This window comes from Molothrus ater, chromosome 13 (assembly GCF_012460135.2).
Source record: "Molothrus ater isolate BHLD 08-10-18 breed brown headed cowbird chromosome 13, BPBGC_Mater_1.1, whole genome shotgun sequence".
NCBI lineage: Eukaryota > Metazoa > Chordata > Aves > Passeriformes > Icteridae > Molothrus > Molothrus ater.
The window spans coordinates 14251962-14277238 of NC_050490.2; the positions used below are offsets into that span (position 1 = coordinate 14251962).

At 46.3% G+C, this 25277-nt stretch overlaps 1 protein-coding gene across 2 annotated transcripts in view; it reads left to right on the top strand.

Moving 5' to 3' along the window:
* The first annotated feature begins 4009 nt into the window (after positions 1-4009).
* SLCO3A1 (solute carrier organic anion transporter family member 3A1) overlaps positions 4010-25277 on the top strand; it is a 139672-nt gene continuing 118404 nt past the window's right edge. For both annotated transcript variants that reach the window (XR_008508592.1, XM_036389463.2), the window contains exon 1: positions 4010-4191. Coding sequence is in view for 1 of the 2 variants with exons in the window: in XM_036389463.2 (XP_036245356.1) it covers positions 4018-4191 (174 nt within the window). In the remaining variant the exon portion in view is untranslated. The remainder of the gene's footprint in view (positions 4192-25277) is intronic.

Genomic DNA, 25277 nt, shown 5'->3' on the forward strand with positions numbered 1-25277 from the left:
GAAAGGAGAGCAATGAAGTGCAGTCACCGCGTAGGGAACATCCAGAGAAGTTTTGGTGGCAGAAATCAACAGTTATGGCTGCAATGTCAAAGGCAACAATGGTTGCAGCACTGCTTTGGTTGGGTTTGTTTGTTGTTGTTTGTTTTTTTTTTTTAATAGATATCACAGTTTTTCTGTAAGACCATCATTTTCTCTTGGCACCTGTTCTTGGTTTTCCCTGCTACATCCTGAGCAGGAACAGGTACAGTGCTGCAGTGGGGCTGTACTGGGTGAGGCACACATTAGCTCCCTGGACTGTAAAATATGTCTGGAAGGTTTGGGAATACGATTCCAATGGCAATTGTAGAGATGCCTAATGATAGAGCTCAGCTGCTTGCTTTGGCACATTTCACAGGAGTGGTTTCCACCAGCTCTGCTGAAGGGAAATCATCCTCTCCTGTTCCTTCTCCTGTTACCCACACTGCTGATGGTCAAGCTTAGATTTTCAGTTTGCACTTTTGCCCCTAGAGGTGTAAGATACCAGTCAAGTACTTCACTAAGGTCCTCACCCTGCACAGCTCTCTCTCAGTTCTTCAGTGCCACACACTCCATATACCACAGGCAATGACTCTGAATATGGATCAAAAAAGTTATCCCTAGTATCAAGATTACACAGCTAATCTGGAGTAATATTAACCATGAACAGGAAGGGGGAAAAGTGAACTAAAGCAGAAATTGTTTCAGCGTGGTGATGGACCAAGAAAACTCTGCCTGCTAAGGTTACCCAGAGGTGAATGTTGCCACAAGCCCAGGAGCAAGGAGATGTCCAGAGACAAGGTGTGATGAGATGGTCTCAGGAGAGCTGGCTGGTTTAAGATTGGAGTGCCCACCCCTATCTAGGGCAGCACGCTGCCTGCCAGCAATGAATCTCAGAGTGTTTGTGAAAACCTGACAAGGTATCTGCAAGATGCTTTAGTAGAAATGACTGTGGGGAAAAGGCTTGCTTTGGATGTGGAAAGAGCTGAGAACTGTGTTGGCAAAACTGCTGAGCCCTGAGGAGAAGGGACTATTCTAGCTGTAGAGTCATTTTTTATTCTAGGCTAATGATAATCCAAGAACATTAGTATTCCACACATTAGTAGTTAAAGCTGAGTCAATTTAGGCCAGAAAAGCTGTTTGGGCATAGCAATAATTAACTATTAAATCCAACCAGGTCACTTGTCCATCCCTGAAGCATTCTACTGAGATCCCTCAGGAATGTGGTCTGTTTAGAGGTGGCAAAAAGCAAATTCAGGTCTACCAATGTACCTCATGTGGAGATACAAGACCCTCACTCTTTCCTCCAGCAGAGCAACCCAGGAGGAATTTTTCTAGAGGAAAAAAGTGTGAGTATACAACATAAATAAGAGAAAAAAACCCAGGCATTCTGTCTCTCCTGGACAGAAACTGAACTGAAAATTGTATTCTGCTGCAATAAATCAAGCAACCAGATGTTTCCGATAATTAGTATTAGAGTCAAATTTTTCTAGCAGCTGTTTTCCTTGTGAAAGACAAGCAGTGTATCAGCCTGAACAAACTCTTCCAACAGGATGTCTAAGATGTGATCGAGACACATGATGTCATTTGCATATATTATATATATATATATATATATATATATATAAATATATATATTCTGAAGAGCTTTAGAGCATCAACTTGAATATTGGTAACTGCAGTAGCACGTGCAGAAGTTTAAACTTCTGCCTCCAAATATATACTTGGTGAGTTAGATGAGTTTTTAGAGTTTTGCTTATCTTTATTTGATATCTTTAGCATCTAACCTTGGGCAGGCAAAAGATGACTGGAAAGACCAGCATGCCCCAAAAATCTGTATTGGTTCTGTTGGATGGGGGTTTTTTCAGGAAATTTTAAGACTTCCTCTAGCATAACTCTATATGTTCAAGTATTTTAAGAGACACCACTCTGGTTTCACCTATTTAAAAGTCTGTGAGCTTGTCCATCCTGTTTATCACGCACTGCAGCATCCACCTGGAGCAAAGCATCTGTCTAGCCACACTAATTGAATTAGCCTGTGAATTCACCCATCTAGCGATAGAGACCTTGCAAGCTTCCCAACTTCAGGATTTTTACAGAAGAGGTGCCTAAATAAACAGTTTAGAAAGGAGATGAGCACTTTTGTTGTCTGGAGAGATTTCCAGAACACTTGCCTTTTTGGGGTTTCTCTGGTGGAAGAACCAGTTTTTTCAGGATGGAAACAAAACAAACACCTTATGGACTGGCAGAAACCTGTATGGAAGAGCCAGTTTCTCATGGGCTCATGCAAAAACCCCGGCAGTTGAGGCCTCAGGTAGCTTCTAATGTGCATCTTGTGAGGCTTGCAGTGTCTGGAGGACTGATCTGTATCTCATTAAAATCAAGACCACTCATCTACAAGCACCGGGCTGTTCTCCTCACTAATTATTTGATAACGATGCCTCGGGCCATTAATATTGGAGGCTGTGCCCCTGAGGTGGAGCGGACTATTGACTCCTGTTGATGTGGCACAGACCTGCTGGAAAAGCTGTGGCAAGACAAAGTTCAGCATGGGAGGGACCTGTTGGCAGCTGATGAGCGAAGGGCAGCGACTGAGTGTGCCAGGTCTCTGCATTTTCTCTCCAGCAATGGTTTGCAGTTCTGCAGTGTGCACCAGCTGGTCTGAGTAAAGATTCATCAGCCTGGGTGGAGACACTGCTCAGAGATTTTCAGCATCATGTTTAATAAGGTTACTCATGTAAAAATAGGCCAAAATACAAAGCCCCCAAGAGGTGATAATATTTTGGGAGAAGAAACTCAAAAAGGGTACAGGAAGAAAAACAGAGTTCATTCAAAATATCAGTTCTCTTGACTTCCTGGTGCTGACTGGTTTATGCTCTGAAAATTAGAACAGTCCTAACTTCCATTTTCAAAGATATTTTCTGAGGTGTTCAGGAGCTTCAAGGCCTCAACTGCCTTCGAAAATGAAATTTAGGATGCTAATCGTGGGGTATTTCTGAAAAACATAACCTGTGTTTCCACAAAAAATTCTTCCTCTCAAAGGCCATGGGCATCCCAGTACTAAATGAATCGTGGATTTAAAGTTCCATATAACTTGGAGTTTAATAACACAAGGAAGTAGAACAGCAGCCCCCAGTGTGGATCCAGAAATGAACAAGAAAAGTGCATCTCAAGAGTGAAACAGATCAGGTTTTGCAATTACGCCGACAAGGAATGCGATCTGTAACAGTAGAAGTGAAGATTAGTGGTTTTTAAGAGAAGATATCTCCTGAAATTAGAACTCGAGGTGGGGCTGACCACAAAGGGCACCACGGAAGGCAGGTGCCAGGCGCACGAAGCACGGCCAAGCCCGGCGCACATGGCAGCGGCGGCGCGACGCAAGTCACCTCCAGCCGCTCATTTCTTCTCAACGTTTAATTCTTGTGGCGCCTCCGTTTCCCTTTGCAAAGGGGCCTCTACAGCCGAATGGAAGGGGGGACACACACCGGCAGGGAGCCGGCCGGGATGAGGGGGCATCCTGCCCTCCACCTGCGGGGCGAGCCCGCGCTGCCGGCGCCGTGCGGGAGCATCGCCGCTCGCTCCGCTGCCCGGAGCGCGGGGCAGGGGCGGCGGGCTCGGCCCGGGCGCTGCCCCCGCCGTGCCCGCAGCCCGGGACGGGGACGGGGCCGGGGCCGCCCCGCCCGCCGCGGAGCCGCCGCCAGCCCCGGCCCCAGCCCCTCGCGTTCCCCGCCCCTCGCCGCCGGGGACGCGGATTCGGCCTGCGCGGAGCCGGCGGAGAGAGGGAGCGCGGCCGGGCGAGGGGAGGGGAGAAGCGAGGAGGCGGCGGCGGAGGCGGCGGCGAGCTGGCCATGGCAGCAGCCCGCGGGCGGAGAGGCAGCCGCGGGTTGCCGCTGTGATTGGCACCCCGAGGAGGAGGAGGAGGAGGCGGAGGAGGAGGAGGAAGGCGCGGAGCAGCCGCGGGGCCCGCCATCCCGCGGCGGCGGAGCGGCGGTGCCCGGGAGGATGCCGGGGAAGCGGGGCTCGGCGGGCGGCGGCGGCGGCAGCGAGCTCCCGGGGGCCGGCGCGCCGCGGCAGCGCAGGCGGCGGAGGAAGGTCTCCTGCTTCTCCAGCATCCAGCTCTTCCTGGTGTCCGAGTGCGCCCTGATGCTGGCCCAGGGCACGGTGGGAGCCTACCTGGTGAGTGCGGCCGGCCCGCAGCCCCCCGCACCGGCGGCGGTGCGCGGCGGAGCGCAGGGGAAGTTTCCGCGGGGCCGGGGCGGCTCTGCGGGCTGCCCCCCAGCCCGGGGGGGCTCGGGGCAGCCCGGCGTTGGGCGGCTGAAATGACTCAGCAGTGCCGAGGGGTCACCCACCCGCTGCCGCCCAACTTGTGCGGCCGCTCCGCGGGACTCCCGAGCGCCCGGAGCGCGGCCGTGCCCGGGCAGCGCTGGCACCAACGCGGGCTGGCCGGGCGCTCGGCTCCAGCGCCAGCCTTCCCGCTTCACGCTGAATAAATACCGGCAAAAGCTAGCGGGGCATTTATTTCGTGCCTCCCGCGTTACCGCTTTTCCTCATCCTCTTAAGTGATGCGGCGGTGCAAAGCGCAGCAGCCCCCAAAGTCTCGGTGTTGGGTGCAGAACAATCCAAATAAGACTTTAGCATTAAATCTGCATAGTGAGATGCGGTGTCAGAGGCAGAAGTGTAGTAGAAGAGTTGGGAAGATGTCCTTACGGCTGTGCTTGTGCCTTGAAGTGTACAGCCTGTGGAAATGTTCTGCTTCCAGCAGATGTAAGTGTATAGTTGATTTAAATTTCTTAAAATAGCTTGCTGGATTTGAGAATTATAGTTTCCATGGAAAAGAAATGTATTCGTAATCTCTGAGGCTTTTTGAGGCCATACACATAATATATTCTACAGTAAATGTAAGAACTCTGCATTTGGTACTTGTATTCAGCATTTAGCATTGCTTCTTTCACATGCTCAAACTACTTATGCAAATTTGTACTGAACGTGATCTATAATTTTTCAAGGTATGTGACTAAACTAACCATGGTTAATATTCCCTCTTAATATGAAATGGAAATTAGAATTCATCTCCATATAATAAAACAGAAGTTTAGTCTGAAACATAGTTGTAATTCCAAAGGAAACTGCATCACATCTGATGAGATAAATTCAGCAGCTCTATACCCTAGGTGAGAATATATGGATATAACTTAATTTGTAGGAGCCTGACAGGAACACGCCTGCTTTATGTGAGTAACACCTTAGTAAGTAAATATATTGTTTCCGATGAGCTACTTGCAAAATGAGCTGTCAGTGTGAATGAGTGTGGGATAATCCTTCCTCAAAGTAATAGCCAAGGAAGAGCCCACGGGTGATGTCACCCGGTGGGCACCGGTATGCCAGGAATGCATGGATCTGCTAGGGGGATGTATATCAGCATGCTTTGCTGGGGTGTTGGAGCGTAGGATCGGCAGCATTAGTCCCCAGTGTGGCATTTCCCTCAAACTCCTTTGCATTGCTCACTCCTCGCCAGTTTCGCGTTTCTTTTCCTGTTTTCCCCGACTCCCGGGGCGTGCTTTGTGCCGGAGCAGCGTTGCTGCTCCTTTGGAGTGTTTCACACAGCCCAGCCCCACCGTGGGGAAAGGAGCTCTGCGATTCCCAGAGCCCTCCCTCCTCCCTGATGCGATAAATTCAGCAGCTCTGTACCTGCTCTCTGTTTTCTCCAGGTCTGTGTCCTGAGCTCCATGGCCAGCGGGATCCACAGGCAGTAACCGGCAACTGGGCAGTGGGGGGAAAGGAAAAAAAAGAAAAGCAAACTAAACTCAAAGCAATCCCTAGCATGCATAAGCAGTGGCCCAGCTGCGCTGGGCAAGTGTTCCTCTGTTCCCTGTATAATTTATCTGCCGTCATTGCAAATACCACGAAGCTCTTCGTACAATGAGCAGATGCAAATGTGGAATTGTCGTTGCAGGGTGAATCTGTGCTTGAAGCAAACCTGCCCAGCACCGTGCTTACAGGTGCTGCAGGGGAGTGAGAGCAGAAGCAGCAAAGATGCTTGCTGGAAAGCACAGAGCACTTAATGGTTTTTGCAGACCGAGTGTCCCGTGGGGCCAGGTGCTGTTCTCAGGTGCTGCCATGGGGTGGGAATCAGTGGAGGCACTGCACAGTTGCCCAGGTGTAGCTGCAAGTGGATATTCATTTTCTCAGGCTCCTGGGATCAGTGGGGCTCGGTGGTGGCTGCTGGGCTGCTCCCCGAGGGACAAATTAGCGGGCGAGACAAAGTGGAGAGCAAACAGCAAGGCAGGCAAAGAGGGAGATGCTGCACAGGACAGGCACAGTGTGTAGTTCTGGGCAGTTGAATAAACTACTAATTTTAGCCTGTCAGCAGTGAGGGAGTTCTGTATTGTAGTTCTGCTTTCCTTGGCCGCATGTATGACTTTCCCTAGTTATTTGTAACTCAGGAAGAGAAACCTTTTTTTGCCTTATACGGTGACAAGTTGGTTTCCTCAGATTCTGTCTGAGGGAGACCATGAGGGCAGAATCTCAGCTTGTTAAGAAAACAGGGCAGGGGCTTGGCTTTTCAGGAGTGATTGAAGAGCTCAGTTTGGATTGGGCTTGGCTTTCATGTCAGTACATTTAGAAGTGGCTATTGTTACTTCTTTTTAGAGTTGTAAAAAACCTCCCCTTTTCCATGTTCACTGTGCAATAAACTAGCAGCAACCACTTGCATGTATATACAAAGTATACTTTCATTCATTCATTATGTGGTTTTTAAGCAAGGATCATTCACTTTTATTTGTTCATAAAACATTCTGCTTGCCAACAGGGCTTTATAAATAATAAATGCTGATAAAAATCTATATAAAGTCCAATTCTTTTCCCACAGAACTCAGCAGTGAAAATACCCCAGGATGCCAGCAGTAGATGTCTGTGTTTAAATAGTGCAGTGTCTCTGAGGTTCTTCTTGTGAAGTTTTAGGGAGTATTTGATCAATGTCACGTTCCAAAATATTTCTCTATTATTATGCTTGCTGTTTGCAAAATGCACATGTTCCAAAATTACTTCGTGCCATATCCTGCATAGTTTATGCAAATACAAGCCTGCGCTGCTGCTTTAATTTCTGGGGCTGCTGAATACACCCTATTATTTGCATATTCGTGTAAGGTTTTGTGTACACATTTATTTGGCTTCATCTAATTACTCCTGCGTGCTTTTGGAAACTTGAATTTCCCAGCAACTGCAGTGGCAGTGGGGGAAATGCTGCTTGTAGTCTGCAGGCATCCCTGCTGCAGAAGTTACTCAGGATTTGTGCAGCAACTTTTTAGCAGCCCAGCTGATTTCCACCTGCAGCTGCTCTGTTGCAGCGTTGGGCAGTGGATTAGAGAGATGAGGGTGACTGGTGCAGATGGCACGAGGAGGGAAGGGTTGGAGCCTGTGTTCTCCAGCTGGAGCCTTGTGCCTCTCGGGTGGATGCAGCAGTGTGATCAGTCATGCCAGCCGTGCAGCGATGAGGGTTTCGATAAGGCTGATTCACATACCTTGGCAACACTTTCCTGCCTGTCTACCTCCCTCCCTCCCTCCTTCCCCATGGATTCCTACATGCTCTATATTTTGGAATCTTTTTACGGATAATAACGTTCCAAGCGCTCCTGACGGTTCATCTCTGAGGCATTTCATCACCCTGCCAGTCAGATCTTGTGCCTAGCCAGTGGTGAAATCATTGCTTGAGCAGAAGGCACGGAGCTCTCTCTTTGACAGCCACAGTTTGTGGAGCAGGAGTGCAGTTTAATTTCTCTCCCTGGCCTTTAGCCTCAACTCACTCTGGTTCAAACTGACCTAGTTGCAAGCATCCAACATCTGCCAAAGTCATGGGCTCCTTTAGATAAAGGGCATGCATATGGGAAGCACGTTGGGAGCCAGTTCTGTGGTGTGCTCTGGGGAGCTGTTTTTACAGAGCTTTACTGAGCTGTCTCTGTTTGCTACAGCTTTGAATGCAGCTATTCATGTGTTTTATCAAGTGATAGAGGATGACTGGCCTGAGCATGGGATGGAAAGGAAAATAATTGGTCCCTCCCAAGGAGGGTGCATTGGTGTTTGCGTGGGAATGAATGCCAAATTGTTTCTTGTTTTGCTGAATGAAAACTTTTGAGCCGTGCTTAACTTCCTAGGGAGAGCTTTGCCCGTGCAGCAGTGTTTGACTGCAGCCTGCAAAAACCCTCTTAACTAAGAGTCTGCAGTAAAATTAGTGCTGTGTGACTCCAGGTGAGAGTGTGTATGTGTGTGTATGTGGTCTCTGAGACAGGCTCCTTCTGTGCAGTTTTATTGCTGCTGAGGTTTGATATATCAGTGGAAATCTTGAAATTCCATCTTCAGGAAAATGATAAGTATCAAAGATAAATACAGAAGTGAATGACCAAAGGGTTCCTGGTGGAACAAATAGAAGTAGGGGCCCTGTGTGATGGACAGGTAGGAACTGAGGGGTTAACAGCAGAATTTTGCACTTGGATTTTTTAAGTTGTTTGGCTGTGCAACCCCTTCTTCTCCCATGTTAAATACATAAAATACAATATTGTGTTCTGTGGTACAGACCTGATCAAACCCTCCTTGGAATCTGGCAAGATCTGCATGGAGGATGTCTTTAAAGTCAGTTTTGGGAGTACTGCAGTGCTTCAGAGCTTTCTGTTGTCCTTGGTGCTGCACAATAGAACTTGCCTCTGTGTATTTGCAGTGTGAATGGATGGGGTGAGAGAAGTGTCACGCGGGGAAACTGAGGCAGAGATTAAGAGCTTGATTCTGTTTCTGAAGCTATTGATAAAGCATTTGATTGGTTGGCAGCAGCAGAGCCTGAATGGCTTAGGTGTGGGCAGACTTAACTACAAGAATATTTTTCCTTTTTAATTTACTATTGTTTTTTATAAAGTATTTGTTTTTCTAGAATAAGAATCAGCTTGAAAATATTGCTGCCTTTTTTTCTCTCCATCCTCAGCCGTGCTGAGTAATAAATTAGCTGTAATGTTCATAATTTATTTGTCACTGGGGTAGTTAAAGGGGAACAAACCCATGGAGTGAAAATAAACGTTTTAGTGGGGATGAGTATTGCCAAGCATTGGCTGGTTATTGCTTACCGTTCATTTTCCCTTAATATATCTTTGCTGGCAATGTTATTTCTGGAAAGTTGTTTCTAGTGTGCCTTTCCCATTAGAGAATATTGTCTGTTCTGCAGCTGAGTTGCACAGAAAGTTATTCTAAACTAGCTCTTTTGACTACATTCATGTTTCTTCTCAAAGAAGCCTTCTGATATTTTTTTTTTGGTCTCTCACTGCAGGGTGGAGCAGAAAACAGATCCAGCTCTGGGTCCTGATACTTTCAGGCTCCTGTGGGGTGTGAGTCAGGAGTGTGGCATGGACACATTAACACAAAAACTTTATTGAAGTTATAGAAACAAATTCCAATCCTAATGTGGATTTTTGAGTATCAAGAAAACTTGTAACTGGCATATATGTGTTGATTAGGAGAAAGGGGTTTTTTATCTGCTACTAATAGATGAAACAGTTTAGAGGCAACATGCTTATCTCTTACATTATGTATTATGTGCAACTTGCAACTTACAGCCTGATGTCTTCTTGGTTAAATCCATTTAAAGGCAAAATGCACTTGATGGCTGAATGCGGAATAATTTATTTTAGTGTCTTTATATTTTTTAGCAGAAAGTTTGGGAGTTCTTCAGTTTCTCTGTAAGGGCCAAGTGATGTTTGCAGGCCCTGAAAGAAGGAACAGTTAGAAATGCTGTGGTCCACTGTAAAACCAATGTCGCATTTCTTCTGGCCAGCCTTCACTTCCAGAATCCCTCTAGCTCTTGCAGGGTGCCTGTGTGACAGGCTCTGTGTGGTTTACACACTCCACAGTGTTCCTGCAGCTGAGGTCTAAAGGGATCTTGAATCAGAGCAGAGAATGCTCTGGTCTGAAGGGCTGTGCCATTTGTGCTTGGCCATTTCATGCAGTGTGACTCCTGTAGTGCTGCTGTAGCCCCTGTCCCAGAGAGGGCTCAGTGGAACTGTGATCCAAGGCAGAGCAGATACTCCCTGCCTCCCAGAAAGGGCTGTCTGGCAGGTTTGCATGGGTTTTTTGTCCCTTACTTTCAGCATGTCGTAAAGAACCGAAAGCCAACTTCTGTCCTGCTACAGCAGTGCACATTTATTGCTTCAGAAGGGTTATTCTGCAATTCATCAAGAAGAATTTGTCCTCTGTGTATTATAATCCTTACTTGTAGACTGCTTGGTCTCCTGCTCTTCCTTCACAGGAAGATCAAACAATGGCAAGCTATTTAGTGGGTGAGGTTGCACCTTGGATGAATTAGTGTGGCTTTGTCTCCTGATCAACACCAGATGAAACTACAAGTGTTGTATTTTAAGCATCATCCAAAAGAGTTTAAATAAACGTGATAGTATTTTGTGTAGTAACTCCTTTAAGTGCTCCAGTGAAGTTTGAAAGACTTAATTTTTCCTATTGCGCAGAAAAATGGGCCACTGATTTTGATTTACAAGGCTTCATTATAGCTCTGCAGCAAAACCAGGACTAGAACCCCAAGAGTCCTGTCTCCAGGTCACCTTGGAACAGGCACTAGAAGCTCTGTCTCTTTGTAGATAGGCAGGGCAAAGCAAGCAGTGGTGCCTGCTCCAGGAGCAGAGATTCACACTGCCCTGCTCTGTGTGCTGTCCATAGGATCAATAGTGATGGCAGGCTGCTGGGGAAGCTCCTGGAGTGTCTGTCACTCCTCCCATCCATGCTGGGAGGGCTCTGCCCTGCTGTGGGAAGCATTCTGTGGTGTTCAGAGAGGTGGTCCCTGCATCCAAGCTGTTTCTGTTTGAGAGGAGGGGGAGAAGGAATGTTCCTTTTTCCCAGATGTTAAGCAGGTAAGCAGTCCTAATCATACAGGGGTGAAGACTTGGAGCACAGGTCTGGATCTGCCTCTCCTCACTCAGCAAACTAGGAGACTCCTCAGAACTAAAATCAGATTTTCTAAGCTCTCCACTTAGCAAGTTTTTTTTTTCCCAGTCTTATTCTTAATTTGATGTGCTTCATCATTTTGCCACCTGAGTATTCCTTGCTGAAGTGAGGCAGGCAGCCCCCCTGCTTTTGCACAGTGCCCACAGTATTGAAGCTGAAAATCTTTTACTGAGCTTCTGTTGCAGCAGTGCCTGAACCCAGTCAGTTACTGGAGTGTAAAAGCAAAATATTCATTTCTGGTTTGCTGGAATGTTTATCATCATTGTTATTTTCAAGAAGAAAAGGAATGTGCTTTGGTTTCTGTTTTTCCCCTCTGTTGCCTCTCCCTTCATAGTAGCCTTTCCAAACCTCACCAAGCAGACAGCTGATTTCTCTGTATTTTTTTAACACATCTTGGTGTCTGCAGCTATCACTTGGATGGTTTCTGTATGTTTGCAGGCACAGTGGCTCTTAGATAAGTGGCTGTGAGAGCTGGTGTGGGGGCACAGGAGTTGTTATTTCATGCTACATCTGTTTCCTGGGCAAGGATTACTGGAATTGGCTTATTTAATATTAAAGTGTCCTTTTGAAACTCTTACCATGCTGTTCACTGGTATAATTCATAATTCCTTAGTTTACTGAAAGTGGAAAAAGACTTAAAATTTAGTTTTGTGGTGATCCATCAAATGACACTGAAGTTTTTGACAGAACCTGGATAATTCAGTTGTATTGAGGTCTTCATGACTCACCCACTTTCTGAAGCAACTATGGCAGGTTTTTTTTTTGGTGCTTTGATGTTTGCATTGGAATCCAACATTGTCTTTAGTTGCTTGGATTTTTTTTAAGGAACTTTCTTTCTGTTATAAGGAAACTGAAAGAAAGTTCGGCTGTTGAGAAGAGATGTGTGGTGTGGGTGTGGAAGAATGCAGAAACCTTTCAGAAATGTTTCACTTTCCATTTTTAAAGATGAATAGTGGTATATTTGTGGCATACTTTTTTTTTTTTTTTTGTCTCCCACTGTAAGAATTCTGGCTGAATTGATATCAGCGTTGAGTTTGGGTCAATGTGTTGCATCTGTGTATTTTAGGATGTTACCTAACATTTTAATACTTGGAGAACTGCATGAAACAATGTGCAGTTGCCTTACAGTGGAGGGTGACAGGTAGTGGTGCCCTCTACATTCCTAAAACAGAGGGAATACTCTATGAATTTATGTTTAAGGTGAAAAGGAAGTATTTTTCCTGGAGTCTTCTTGGAATATGTGTTAGATGGAGCTAACCTATGGAGCAAACACATGTTCAAACACAGCAGGGCCAGAGGACAACAGTATTGGGCCTGTTTGCCATGGCAGGACAGAGTTCTGAGTTTTTTGTAGTTTCAGATTTATTTCATCCCTTTAATTCTCCAAAGGAATAACAGGGAGTGAAAAACCATCATAACTTAATAGTTTTGCAGGCTGTTCTGTTAAACAATGAATGGTATTTCTTTTCTCTGGTGGAACATTACCAGGAAGGGCTGCAGAAAGATTGTCTGGAGTTCTTGTTTTTTACTTCTGAAAAGGAGGATATGAAATAGTTGCTGCCTCTTTCCACTTCTCAGCTTCATGCAAACATGGTTTGGCACATCATTAGCAGGAGACCAGAGATTTGCTTGGGAGTGTTTTGGTGCTGGAATGGACTAAACCTCACACTTTAACTTGAAAGGAATCTCTGACTGGCACGTGCATTGCTTGGGACAGTAGCAGGGCAGGTCCCTGTGCCTCTGAAAAATACTACATGTGCCTGTCTACACTGAGAAATGCCAAGAGAGAAGAGGACATGCATTTAAAACTTTCCAAGAGAGAAGCTAAAATACTGACTGAAAGAAAATGATGTTGAAAAACATGAAAGGGGAATGCCCCCAGTGGTGTCCTGCTGCTTCTTGTGCCCTGCTAATGAGTTTCATCTGCTGGAAACATGTTCACTTCTCATCCTGACATGGTCTGAGTGTTATATGATAATGCATTGAGTTGCCATGTTAGGGATGGATCCTTTGTTACCCAGTAATCTGGAAACAACAGAAAGGTAAAAGTATATAACTAAAGTTTGATTTTTAAAGAGGAGAAGCTTAAGACTTGCAGGTTTTCAATCCTACAGCTTGCTTCTCATCATCTCACTGAGCTGCAGGAAGAGCTGTAATTGTTGTGATTCAGGAAAGCTATTTTCTCCGAGTTATTCTTCAAGCTTTTACTCTTTTCTTGTTAAAGGGTGTCCACCTTGCTTGGTGAGATGTTATGGTGTGTTAACCTTGGTCTGCAGCCAGATCACCACCCAGCTTCTCTCTCACTCTATCATCAGCACAGTGGGGGCAGAAAATGAGGTGAAAAAGTTTGTGGGTTGAGATAAAGCAATTACTGTCAGAGATAAAACAGACTCGCCCTGGGAAAATTAACTTTCATCACCCATTAAAATAGATTTTTATGTTTAAAACAAAGCCAAAAATCAAAACACCGTATTCCCCCCATCCCACCCCTTTTTTTTCCCCTAGGCTCTCTGGGAGTGTTCTCTGTCAGATCCTCACTGTGCTCTGCTGGGAGAGCATCACCATGAGCTGAAGTAAACCATTAATCATGTTTGGGCACTGACGTGCTCTTGGCAGGAATGTTGGCTGCCACTGGCTAAATGGTTTCCCTTTTGCTTGGGTCCTGCACTTGGTGATCAGTCACTGGTTTTTGTGGTGTCCCACTGGGCAGCAAGGTTCAGCCCAAGGGAAGCATGTCTGTGTGACTAAAACATGGTGGTGTTCTTTCTGTCCTGCAGGCATTGTCTGTAAAATGTGATTTTTGTGGGAGTTACCCTTCCCATAGCCTATGCCAAATGCTCTAGCTTGTGATAGAGAAAGTGCTGGGCATACAGGCCCTTTATGAGAAATAGTGGGCAGTGGTTTTAGGGCTTACCAGCAAAGGAAAACTGTGGGTTTTGTTTTTGTCCTGTCCAGCGTACAGGGCCGAGAGTGGTTAATTACAATGGGCCTTTCAGCCTCTGCATGAGATGCACACTTTGTTTCCTGCTGCCTATAGCTAGTTATAATGCAGGTCCTTATGTCTGAAGTCAGTGCAGCTGCTGGCTGAGGGACAGGAGCTTCAGCTGAAGGGATGCCTTGTCCTGGGGTGCTTGTTTGTGAAGGGCGGTGATGGCTGGTTGGGTGATCTATCCTGTACATGGATGGTCTCATCCAAGGTGCTCAGTGCAAGGAGTGCCCACGGAGCTCAGCTGTGTTCCTGCAGGAACCTGCCTTGTCTTCTGTTCTCCAGCTTTGGTCCAAAGGAGGGTGCTTGGACCACAAGGTTCTATTTTTTATATCAAAATGTGATACCAAAACCACATGGCTGTTTGAGTCCTTGGGTCACAGGGTGCTAATCTAGGTTGGGGTTTGGGTTTTGTTAGTTCTCTTTCTATAGTCTGTGATATTTAATGCTGTTAAAAATTGTAACTCAAGGGAGCTGCTTTAGGGTTACTGAAAAGCTTTCCCACAGTCTTCGGGATTCAAACCTACCGGCTTCAGAGAGCTTGAGAGCAAAGGCTGAAAGTATTCAAGTGTTCCACGGAGCTAGATAAACCATGCACTTCCATGAGTTAATTCACTTAATTGAGGCCTCTTCTGCACTGACAGATCACTGTGTGAATGAGTGGATTCCAAAATCAGCTTGGGAGTTATTTGATGGTTATTGAAGTTTAGCCACAGTAGCAAGCCATGTGCTAGAGGCACAGGTCTGTGGGTTTGCTGTGTCATTTGGCACAGCTGCACAAGCTTTCTCAGATGCTGGCCTTGTACAGAAGTTCAGGGTTTTCCATGGATTAGGATGCATCAAGGCTACTGTGTTAAACTTAATCGCAGTTTTTGCTCTTTTTTAGCAAGAGGGCAGAAGTTTCAAATCTCTTCTTGCTGTTTCTTATGGAAGCATTTGAGCCTTATGGTGTAGCCTCCCTTATTTTATTTTAGATGGCATTTATTGATTTGAATTATTCAGCTTAATTCTATGCTGGACAAGCTTTTTGCCAGAATTTTTATTTTGCCTTCTTATTTAAATAGATCCCTAATGAATAGCTGTAGTTGTAAGATCCCTAATGAATTACTGTAGTTGTATGTAATGACTCTTGGGAAATACTGGGTGCAGTCTCCAGAATCAGATCTGTGTGTTTTCAGATTGCAAACTTTTGAAGTCTATCCCTGAACAGTGCCCAGGGTCCCTTGTTGTTATCAAAGTTTTCCAGATACTCCCACATTAATGGGCTGCACCTCTGGTATCTGTGGGCAGCTATCCAGTGAGCAGTTGGTTAGCAGGGTAACAGCTGGGAGGTACATCTGGAGGCAGAGTTCTTTCTGGGATTTGGTATAAGGTTCTATGGTCTCATGCATGGAAGTTTTTTCTCCTACAATGTTTCCAGCTCAATACTTCTGTATTTCCATGTTCAAACTGATGTGCTCTGAGTTGGGATTACAATTTGGGGGAGTGCTTGGCCAAAATGGACAAAAAAGTTGATACTTTGCCACAAGCTATTTGCAGGTCTTCTGGTTTAGCTTTAACCAGGCCTTTTGACATGAATGGAGTGTGTTACTCCAATACTTATACTCAAGTTACTGTTGACCAAGTCTTTATGGATTTCTGTTAGGCATCACACTGAGGTTTCCAGGAATGGGATCTTTAAGAGGTGCACAGGACTTTGCTACACTGGAAGTGCAAATGAAGCTAAAATGACATTTGATTTTTTTTTCTTTGTCTTCCTCCTGGACGTCATAGTGCATAAATTCAGACACTTTCAATTTGATTCTCAGCATCCTGATTGCATTCAGAACTCTTGGTATCCAGACAGTGTCACAAAATATTAGGTTCATGGAGTGTTTCCAGGAGTCCTGTCACTGTGTATTTCCCTGACCTCCTCCTCACCCCCACTATTCAGGCAAGTGAGAGATTAAATGATGGAGGAACAGCAACTTGATTCCTCTGAACCAATACTGGCGAGGTAGATTCTGGCGATGGTGGCATCTTGGCAGGAACAGAGGAACATTCCTGCCACATGTGGATAATGTTTTCAAGCCAAGCTCTTCCTTTGCAGCTGGCTGTCCAGACCTGTCATGTCCAAACTGACTCCCTTCATCAGTCAAGATGAATGTTTGTGCCCAGAGAAATCTGGATTTATTCACATTTGGACAATGCGACATGTGGCAGACTTGGGAGAGGACAGCTTAGCCCATGGGGTAGCTCTTGTTGGCTGAGGAACAGCTACTGTTTGTATTTTGTGGTGAAGGTGCAGACCAGGCATGCTTGGGCTCATTTCCTGGCTTTATCTTGGACATCTCCAGGCTGTGGGCTTTCTCTTTCAGTCAGCAGATGTGCTAGCTGTGTTACTGTCAGGTTCTGTGGTCATCTTGTGGTGTAGGATGATGGGCATTGAGCTGCTCCAGTGATGGTAACTGGGATGAAAGAGTGCCCTGTGCTTGTGCCCTGAACCAGGTCTCCTGCAGTTATCATAACAGGCTGAACGAAATTAATTAGTGGGGTAGTAATTTTGTGCTATCCTACCTGTGATGATGCAGCCTTGTTGCTGAATGGTATCCCTTTTTCCTTCACACCTGCCTGAAATGTCAGGGCTGAAATGTTTAGCCTTTTGCTCTTTGAGGCTTCACTGGAAAAGGCTGCTTGGGGCTGCTTTACTCAGTCTTTGGTAAGTGATGGATTTTAAAAGAGCCTGAGGGTATTATTTTCAAGGATGTTTTCTGAGCCATACTGTCAGTGACACTCCAAGTGTCTCTTTGAAAATGGGACTCTTGTTCCAAAGCCACTGAAGTGCTTTTGAAAAATACCCTTCCCTGTTACTGACTGCAGTGGACTGTCTCAGTGGTGTCTAGCTTTCTCTAAAGCAGGGCAAAATTAGAGTCTAAGTGTTATATACCTGCCTAATAAACTGTATTGTAATTAGTACCTTGGGGAGGCAGGAACCAGGGAGAAGCTGAGTATAAAGAGAATTAACTTCACGTAGAAGCTGTGTGCAAAGGATGAGTGAAGAACTGGAGGGAGATGAAAACATGGGATTTGAAATGGCTGTGGAGGTTGAGAGAACCCAGATTGGAAAAGTTCAAGGAGAGAAGAGAGTGCTCATGTTGGCTGCAGTAACCACTAGTTAGTGGATGTCTCTGCTTTGTGTTGAATGCTGAATCCAAAATCATTCCCACTCTCTAGTGCCTGAATGATGGATTCCTCCCACAATTTGCCATGTTCCTAGGAGCATTGATCCTCTATGGGAACCCCTCTCCTGTTGTGCTTTGGCTCATGTCAGACTCCATAGGTAAAGAGAAGAAGTGAGAAGTTCTGTTTTCCTTGTGTGTGTGCTCATTAAAGTTTTTCAGGGTCTGGTGATTCTGCTGTGCATAGATTTAAGATCACCTTCAAGCCATGACTTGCCTCCTTACTCCATGGCCCTCCTTGCTCACCTCCCAGCCTGCCTCTCCCTTTAGTGGGGAGCACATGGCTCCTGTTTGTACCCTTGGCACTGCACAGAGACAAGGTGAAAGGAGAAATGAGTGCCTTGTGAGCAGCTTGGGAGGAGGGTGTTACTTAGCAAACAAGCCGGATGACAGGGACAGTGCTTGTGTGGGCTGCAGGGTGTGAGGTGGGGATAAGCAAGCAGCACATGTGTGGCTCTGGGGCAAGCTTGGGGTGTTGCTGGTTAGGTGCTAGAGAGACCTCAATTCCACATGCAGAAGTGTAATTCGGTCTTTCTTTTATAAGTTGTCCACAAGTGCTGTGGAATGGCACATTGCAATGTGGCCATTTTGTTGTTTCCCTTTTAAATGGCTTCCTCTGTCCCCAGGCTTACTAAATTAAAGCATTTGATGCACTGGTTGATGGGAAAAGCCTCAAACTTCTCCCTAGGCTGAGTTCCCATTTGCTGCAGCCAGGCATCCTTTCTGCTGGATAGGGAGTAGAGCAGGAGAGATATCAGTAGAGCCAGAGCAGAAGAGGAGAAAAGTAGTAGGACTTGTCAGAAAAGCTCCTCTCCCACTATACAGCCTTTATATAATCACTGCTGTCCTCCAACTGTGAAAACTGAATTCAGCTTCCTTCAAAGTTTTATTAATCCTGCCTCAGAGTGTCCTGCCCGTGTCACTTCTGCCTTGGTTCATGCCTGGCAGCTGGGAATGCTTCAGCAACCAGCTCCACAGGCCTTGCTTCTTCATCTGCACCATGGCATAACTCAGGTGCACCCTTAGCCCTGAGTTCAGCTCCTGCTCATAAATTAAGCTAACATGAAGCCCTTCATGTGACTGGTTTCCTGGGCAGGCTGGCATTATGGTTTCTGTGTTAGAGTAGGAAGCCTTCTCTGCAGGCATGGAAGTGTTGTGTTAGGAAGTGTTTTATGGGATGAACAAGCAAACCTGCATTCAGTTGTGGAGGTGGGGAAGGGAGAGTGTTGCAGTGTGACAGCTTGGGGTTGTGCCTCTCCAGTGGTAGTACACAGTCCATGGGATACTATATAGGAAGGGTTTTTTTTCCTGTAAAGAATCTTCCAGCAACATGAATTTCATCTCCTCCTCTCAGCTGGAGCCCAGCATGATGGTGCCCAGTTTTCAGAGCTCCAGACCCATGTATGAATCTTGCTGCCAGTTCTGTATGTGGCCAAGAGTGCTGCAGGAACCTACATTTAAATTATACACTTTGAATTCCTCTTCATCTGGCTTTCTACACCTACTTGCTGCCCATGGAGGAAAAAAAAGAAAAAGATCCATCTCTGAACGTGTCAAAGATGTTCCAGCAGCTTTCCCTTGGCTGTTTACTCTGACAGAGAGATTGGCTGCCCCTGCTCACCAGCCCCTGCTGCTGTGCACTTATTCCACATGGAATTCTTCATCCTCTAGGTCTGAAATGTGCCAGCAGCGCTGTTCTGTGCTACAGTTTTTAAAGCATGCAGAAATGCAGCTACAGGGTTGAGGCTTGTGCCTCTTTGCATGTTTATGATGTGTTATTTGGCTGCCAGTGAAGATGACATAACATTTAAAAATAAGTAAGGATTCAAATACCTACTGGCTTTGTTGTAAGTGTGCTACTCAAGGAAAGTTTGTGCTAAAAATGGATTCTGGCACTGGGTGTTTTTATGCAGATACTTTGTCAGGGACTAAAATGCCACCTGCTTTCACTCAGTGAGGTCAGTACTGAGCAGCAGACTTGGAGGCAGAAAGCTTGTGTGGACACTAAGTTGGTGGTTGTGATTATAATATCACTGTAGGTTGGGGCTTGAAAAAGTTAAAAAACTAGATTTTGGCTGTGGTGTGCATCTGTTCCAGAGCAACAGAAAAAGCCTTTCAAGTTCTGCTTAGGCAGTTCTGTGTGACCTGGCTCTGTACCTGGGTCTGCTTTGAGCTCTTGGTGACCCAGGCTGACTTTCCACCATGAATGTGAGGGGGTAGCTGCAAACAGCACCCCAGTGATCTTTTTGTTCACGCTGCTGTAAATGGGGCACTGCGCCTTCCCTTCCTCGGGGAGCTGGGAAAGGGGGTCAGCCCATTGTGTCCCATGCAGGATCTGCAGGAAGCAAATGAGGGAGGGATTGGCAGCCCTGCCTGCCTTGCTGTTTGCTGCAGTGGGTGCCTGGGTTAGAGGTGAGGTTTTTATACAGCATGTTTGGATCCCAGTTTCACTAGAGTAGTGGAAAGTGCGCGTTTACCTTTGAGAGGCACGTGGCTTTTTTTTTTTGTTTAATCTATTTTGGAACAAATTGTGGTTTTGCGCTGATGTACCAGCTTCTGACCAAAACAGGATATCTTCCATGGGTGCTGAGTACTCTCTGCCCTGTTTTCAGTGTGCAACAGCCTGGAGCATCTCTGTGTTTGTGGCACAGCTGTGAAACCCTGCAAAAGGTGCCCAGGTACACTTGTTTGGTGCCCTGTGTGTTGGCCAAGGGCCAGTGGCACAGGATGCTGTGGCTGCTGAAATGTGGTGAGGAGATGCACAGTGGGCTACAGGAGATGACAGGAAAGTTTTCTGCTTGATGCCAGAGAGAAGAAGGTTGCCAAAAATGTGTGCCTTGCCTCAGCTAGGAGTGTGATGTGCTGTTTCTCTTGCTGTTTCTCTTGCTGCATGGTGCAATACCCTCTCTCTTCTCAGGCCCTGAAAATCCTGACCTTGAACGTGTGATGAATTTGGACTGTGTCAGTAACCTCAGAGCTGGTCACTAGAATATAAAATGAATTTTTCACACCAGTGACGCACAGATCCAATCTGCAAACTCCTCATGGCACCAGTACAGTAACTTGCAGATTTTTTGAGTGCTGGCCTAGAAACAGCACAGGCACATGCAGCAAGAGCCAAGCTAATAACACCCTACTTTCAGCAGGGGTTCAGCTGTGGCATCTATTATCCCTGTCATGTGAATGCAGATTTCTATGCAGAGATGATTTCCAGACCTTGAGCAGAGCCAGCTTGGGTGTGTCCATATCACCACCTTTTTTTGCTTTCCCTCATGTTTGTGTGCCCAGAGCCTGCACAGGTGTTGGCATCTGCAGTGAAAATGTATTTTAAGTTTTGACTGACTTTGCTGGACCAGGAAAGGTGTTCAAACAAGTAATCAGCAGCCTGAGACAGGCAGTCCTGATGCCCTCACTACTTTGGTGGGGTGAGGAGCAGCAAGAAGAGCTTTTGCCTGGGTTTGGGCAAAGGGTATTAAGGTTGTTGCTCTCCTCCCAACCCTCCGATGGGAAGGAGTGTGCAAAATGCCAAGGACATGGCTGCCTTTTTAAAAGCTCGGCTCAACCACAAGTGATCCATCTCAGTGCTGGAATTGTGGAGCAGGGAGATGTCAGAGCAGAGGATCAGCATCATTCCCTTGGGCTTTGAAGCCTGAGCCTGGTGGCTGTGGGAAGGAGGGTGACCAAGCCCTGAGGACCAGCTCTGTAGGAGGGGAGCTGTGAAGAGTCTCCCAGTAATGGGATCCCATCTGCCCCATCCTGCACAGCTGCTGGAAGAGAGGATGAGGTGACACCTGAAGAAGTGGGTGGAGGCACCTGGAAGGAGTGGCACTTCTGGCATGGTCCCTTTGGCTCTGCAAGGAACCCTGTGTTTCTCAGCTCTGTAATGGAGACTGCATTTGTTTTCCTTTGGGAACGTAGTTGCCAGGCAATTATTTTACACCCTGTAGCACTGCAGACATGTCTCTTCAAGTCCAATCTCTTACCACATAACTGAGAAAATGTATTTTACATTAAAAAGAAGCCTTTTGTAAAGGCCCTTCAGGCATAAAGTCAATGTGTTTTCTATATATAACCCAGTATTATTAATACAATGAACTTAACTGGAGACTCTGTGGGTGAATGACTTGATCATTGGAGAGACGAACAATATGATATTCATTTTCAATGTACTGTGGCTCTGCCTCCATAATGGTGCTCCCAGCCTTCAGTTCATTTCTTAGTGATAAAGTGGGGCAATAGGGTGGAGCAGGTTTGTGGATTGTATTTTTGCTGAGCACTAATATAAAATAAACAGCCTATAGAGAAAACAAATTTACTTTGGTTCAGAAAGGCCGAGGTCTGTAGATTCGGGACAAACAGAGATGATGAATGTGAGCATGTATTACTGAAATAAGTCCAGAATGGCATGGCATAAGCTTCCCTGGATTTAGTTACAAAAGTTGCAATACAAATTGCTTTGGCTGGAAAATTTTAAGGTGGTGATTGATTTCCTTTTTTTTTTTTCTTTTTTTTTTTTTTTTGATGTGGGTCATTTATCACTGTGTGCATTACATGAGACATTTTCCTTTTTCAATCATTGAAGAGTGTTTTAGAGTGCTGTTAGGAGGCCCCTTCAGCCCAGGCCTGTTTGATGTCAGTCACCTGATCCAAATGTGTGTGTGCAGCCTGCTGTGGCTCAGTCAGGGGAGACAGTGCAAGCATGCTACACGTTTTAATCACTTCTAGTTCCTGCATGTTGCAGTGTGATCACAGAAAGCCACAAGGCTGGGTTACATGGTCCTTTCTAGATGCCCAGCCTGCTTTCTGCATGAGCAAGGTGTGGAGGTGCCAAACTGGTGTAGATTTTAGTGGTCCAGTTGGCTGTTCTGGTGTAGACCCAGTCTGGAGGAGCAGGAACCTGTGGAGTAACAGCAGCCACATGGCTGATCTGTCTTAGAGCTACATCTCAGTGGAGCTGCTGTCAAAAATGGAGTGGGAGATGTCTGGGGTAGGTGAAATGGGAGTCATGCAAGAGGCAGCAAAGGTGGCACAACAGAAGAATGAGCCCAGTGCTGCAGTTAAAGGACTGGCTGGTCAGAGCCCCAGTGACCTGCCGGGGGACAGATGTGTCACAGATGTGCACAGATGTGAGATAAGGGTGGCAGGCAGGCATACTGCCATGGGAAGCTGCAGTTCCAGTGCTGTTCCCATTTTCCTGGGCACTGGCCTGTGCCATGGATAGAGCGCTGGCCCTACCTCTGTCCTTGTGCCTGCTCTGGACCAGTCTGGTCCTGTGGGTGGTTTCTTGGGCTCAGACTGCATCATCTGCTCTACCTTGTCTGCATGAGTTTTGCTGGGTGCTGCCTTTGCTTCCTGGAAGAAGCTTTTTTTAACTAAATACCCTCTTATTTGGTTCTTACCATCCCTGGCTGAACAGCTGTGTGAGTTGACAGGAGTCAGGAAGCAGCAGCCTCACAGCTGTGGGCTCCTGGTGTTTCCCTGCTGTGTTTGAGCAGGAGGTTGTCCATCTGAAGCTGCTGTGAGGCTGCAGCATCCCATGGCCCACATCCCTGCTCTCAAACAGCATCCACGTGGGCTGTGCTTTGGAGTGATTGACCTGGCATCAGCACACAGGGACTTTTTATAATCCTCACAGCCTTTCCACATGACATCAGTATTTTACAGGGACCTGTGGTGTTTTTTACAACATTTTATGTAACTCTGGATAAACAGAGTTAGTGTCTGTGAGTGGTGATGGCTGGTCTGCTGGGGAACAGGATTGTGAAAAGAAATTCAGGCAATGTAGTGTTTTTATCCCACAGTTACAAGGGCACTGGGAACATCCCACACAGAAATGACAAGTTTAGTCAGGTTAAACCTTATATACAGAAACTCCCATAGAAGTGGAGCATGAAGGGTGGGGAGATGATTTTAGCCATGGGCAGGGGTTTATCTTGCATAAGTGCAGGTAACATCTGTGCAAGGCTACTGCTGATTTTGTAGTTGGTCTTTGTAAGGTCACAGCCAATGTCACAGTAAGAGTTTGGGCTGTGCTGTCCAGGCTGCAGCCACCCTGGATAAAATGCAGTTGTGTTCCTGTTGTTCTCTGGCTAAGAATCTGCATGTTGACAGTTTATTTCCCAGCCCTATTTTTATTGTGGGAATTTTTTTTTCCTCTCACTGTGACTGTCAGTTTTGGAGGCCATTCTGCTGATGCTGGTCTCAGCATTTTGTACTTGGATGCTATTTTCTTCTGGATGCTCAAGGCTGGTATGATGGATTTGTTCTTTCACCATACCCCCTTTCATCATAACCCACTTAGCAAAGGCAGAGCTGGTAGCACAGGGTAGCAGTGCTACAGCCAGAAGGAGCAGACTGGGAAATGCAGTGTGGTCTGGCCAGAGGAATAAGGAGAACTGCCAGCTTTTATCAAGAGAGTTGCAATTTGCCCTCTGTTGTTGTCGTCCTCCTGCTTTTGTTTCAGTCTTTTACCCGAAGTAAAGCAGGAAGGTATTAGGGGATGGTGAGAGGAAAGTATTGGGGGATGGTGAGGCTCTTTTTCCCTGCTGTGAGTGGGTTAGTGTTTGTGAAAAGGAAAAGAATGGCTGAAGTCCCACAGAAATAAGAGTGGAATGAGAATTGGGACTCTGGTTTTAGTTCCCTGGTTTGTCACCAGTTTACTGTCTCTGTCACTGTGAATTGCACCTGGAAATGGTGTAGTTTTCTGTATCTGAAATCCAGCTGTCCAAAATCTGACCCTTTTGAGATCTGGCACCCACATACAGGTCTAAACACCATCCTGCTTTCTAGCCACTTGTATATATGTACGATAAAAGCCTAAAATGAGGCAGCCAGGTTGAAATATGGGAGGCTTCCAAAACTAGTTAATACCAGTTGGCCTTGGGAAATCACTTCTGTTGGCTTTCAATCTTCCAGCCTAAATTATTCCATCAGAAATTAATTTTGTTGACTGCACTTGTCTCATTAATAGTTGGCTCTCTACCTCAGTTTACACAGCTGTAATGAGTAATCATGAGTTTCCCATCTAGGTACAGCTCAGAAATGAGCACCACAGACATAATTTTGCTCAGAGTTATATATTGATCTTGGAGAGATTCCCCAGTCTTTCAGAATTGGTGTTCAAGGGACCCCAGTGCCAGCCCCGTTAGACGACACCTTGCAATAAAACCATGGATGATAAATCCTTGTCCATGGTGGAAGGTTTGGAACTATAGATGGTCTTTAAGGTCCTTTGCAATCCAAACCATTCTCTGCCATGGGTGCCTGGTGGATGTGCCTGTGGGATGTTGTCTGACCCCCCTCCTTGGCACTCCTTGCTCTGGAAACACCAGCATGGTGTTTTATAGCAGTGTCTGTGCTCTCCTGCTCTGCTCCTGCAGAGAGAGGGCTGGGAGCAGCAGTGTCCCTTAGAAGGTGAGCTCCAGCGCTGCCAAGGCCACTGGAGCAGCACAGGCTGTGCTGTCCCCTCTCACAGAGGACACCTGTGTCCCTCGTGAGTCACGGGGCTGTTTCATCCCAACAGGGACCTGCACCTGGTGCTGCAGGCAAAGTGGTGATCTCCTCTCCACTGACACACACACCTGGCTTTGGCATGGGAGGAATTACTGCTCTTGCTCTGCCTTTATTTATAGGATTTGATTTTTAGGTTTCTTTCTCCTTGCCTTCCTCAGCTCTTTAGTCAGGGAGGATTACACTGGTGGTAGTATAAAATGAGAGCTGCCTTTATGAGAAGAGGGCTGGATTTTCAGAAAACATTAACACAGCCCAGCTTTGGAGGTCTGACTCGGACATCACAGTCAGGTTTGGGAGCTTTTGCTTATGCAAAGCAGCAGAAGTGGGTTGTTTCCATTTTCCATTTTGTTGCCAATGGGGCTGTCTTCGTCCAACTGTGCCCTGGTGTACCCTGGCAGAGGCAAACTGCCCCCGGAGAGGAACTGCTGTCAGAATACTTTAAAGTCGGTCAGGCAGGCTCCTGCTTCGTGAGGTTTATCAGCAAAGATTTTCAGTGCCTCCAGTGGGAGGCTATTTTTATTCTATCCAGGGGCTACCTTCTGCTCTGAGGTCTTGAT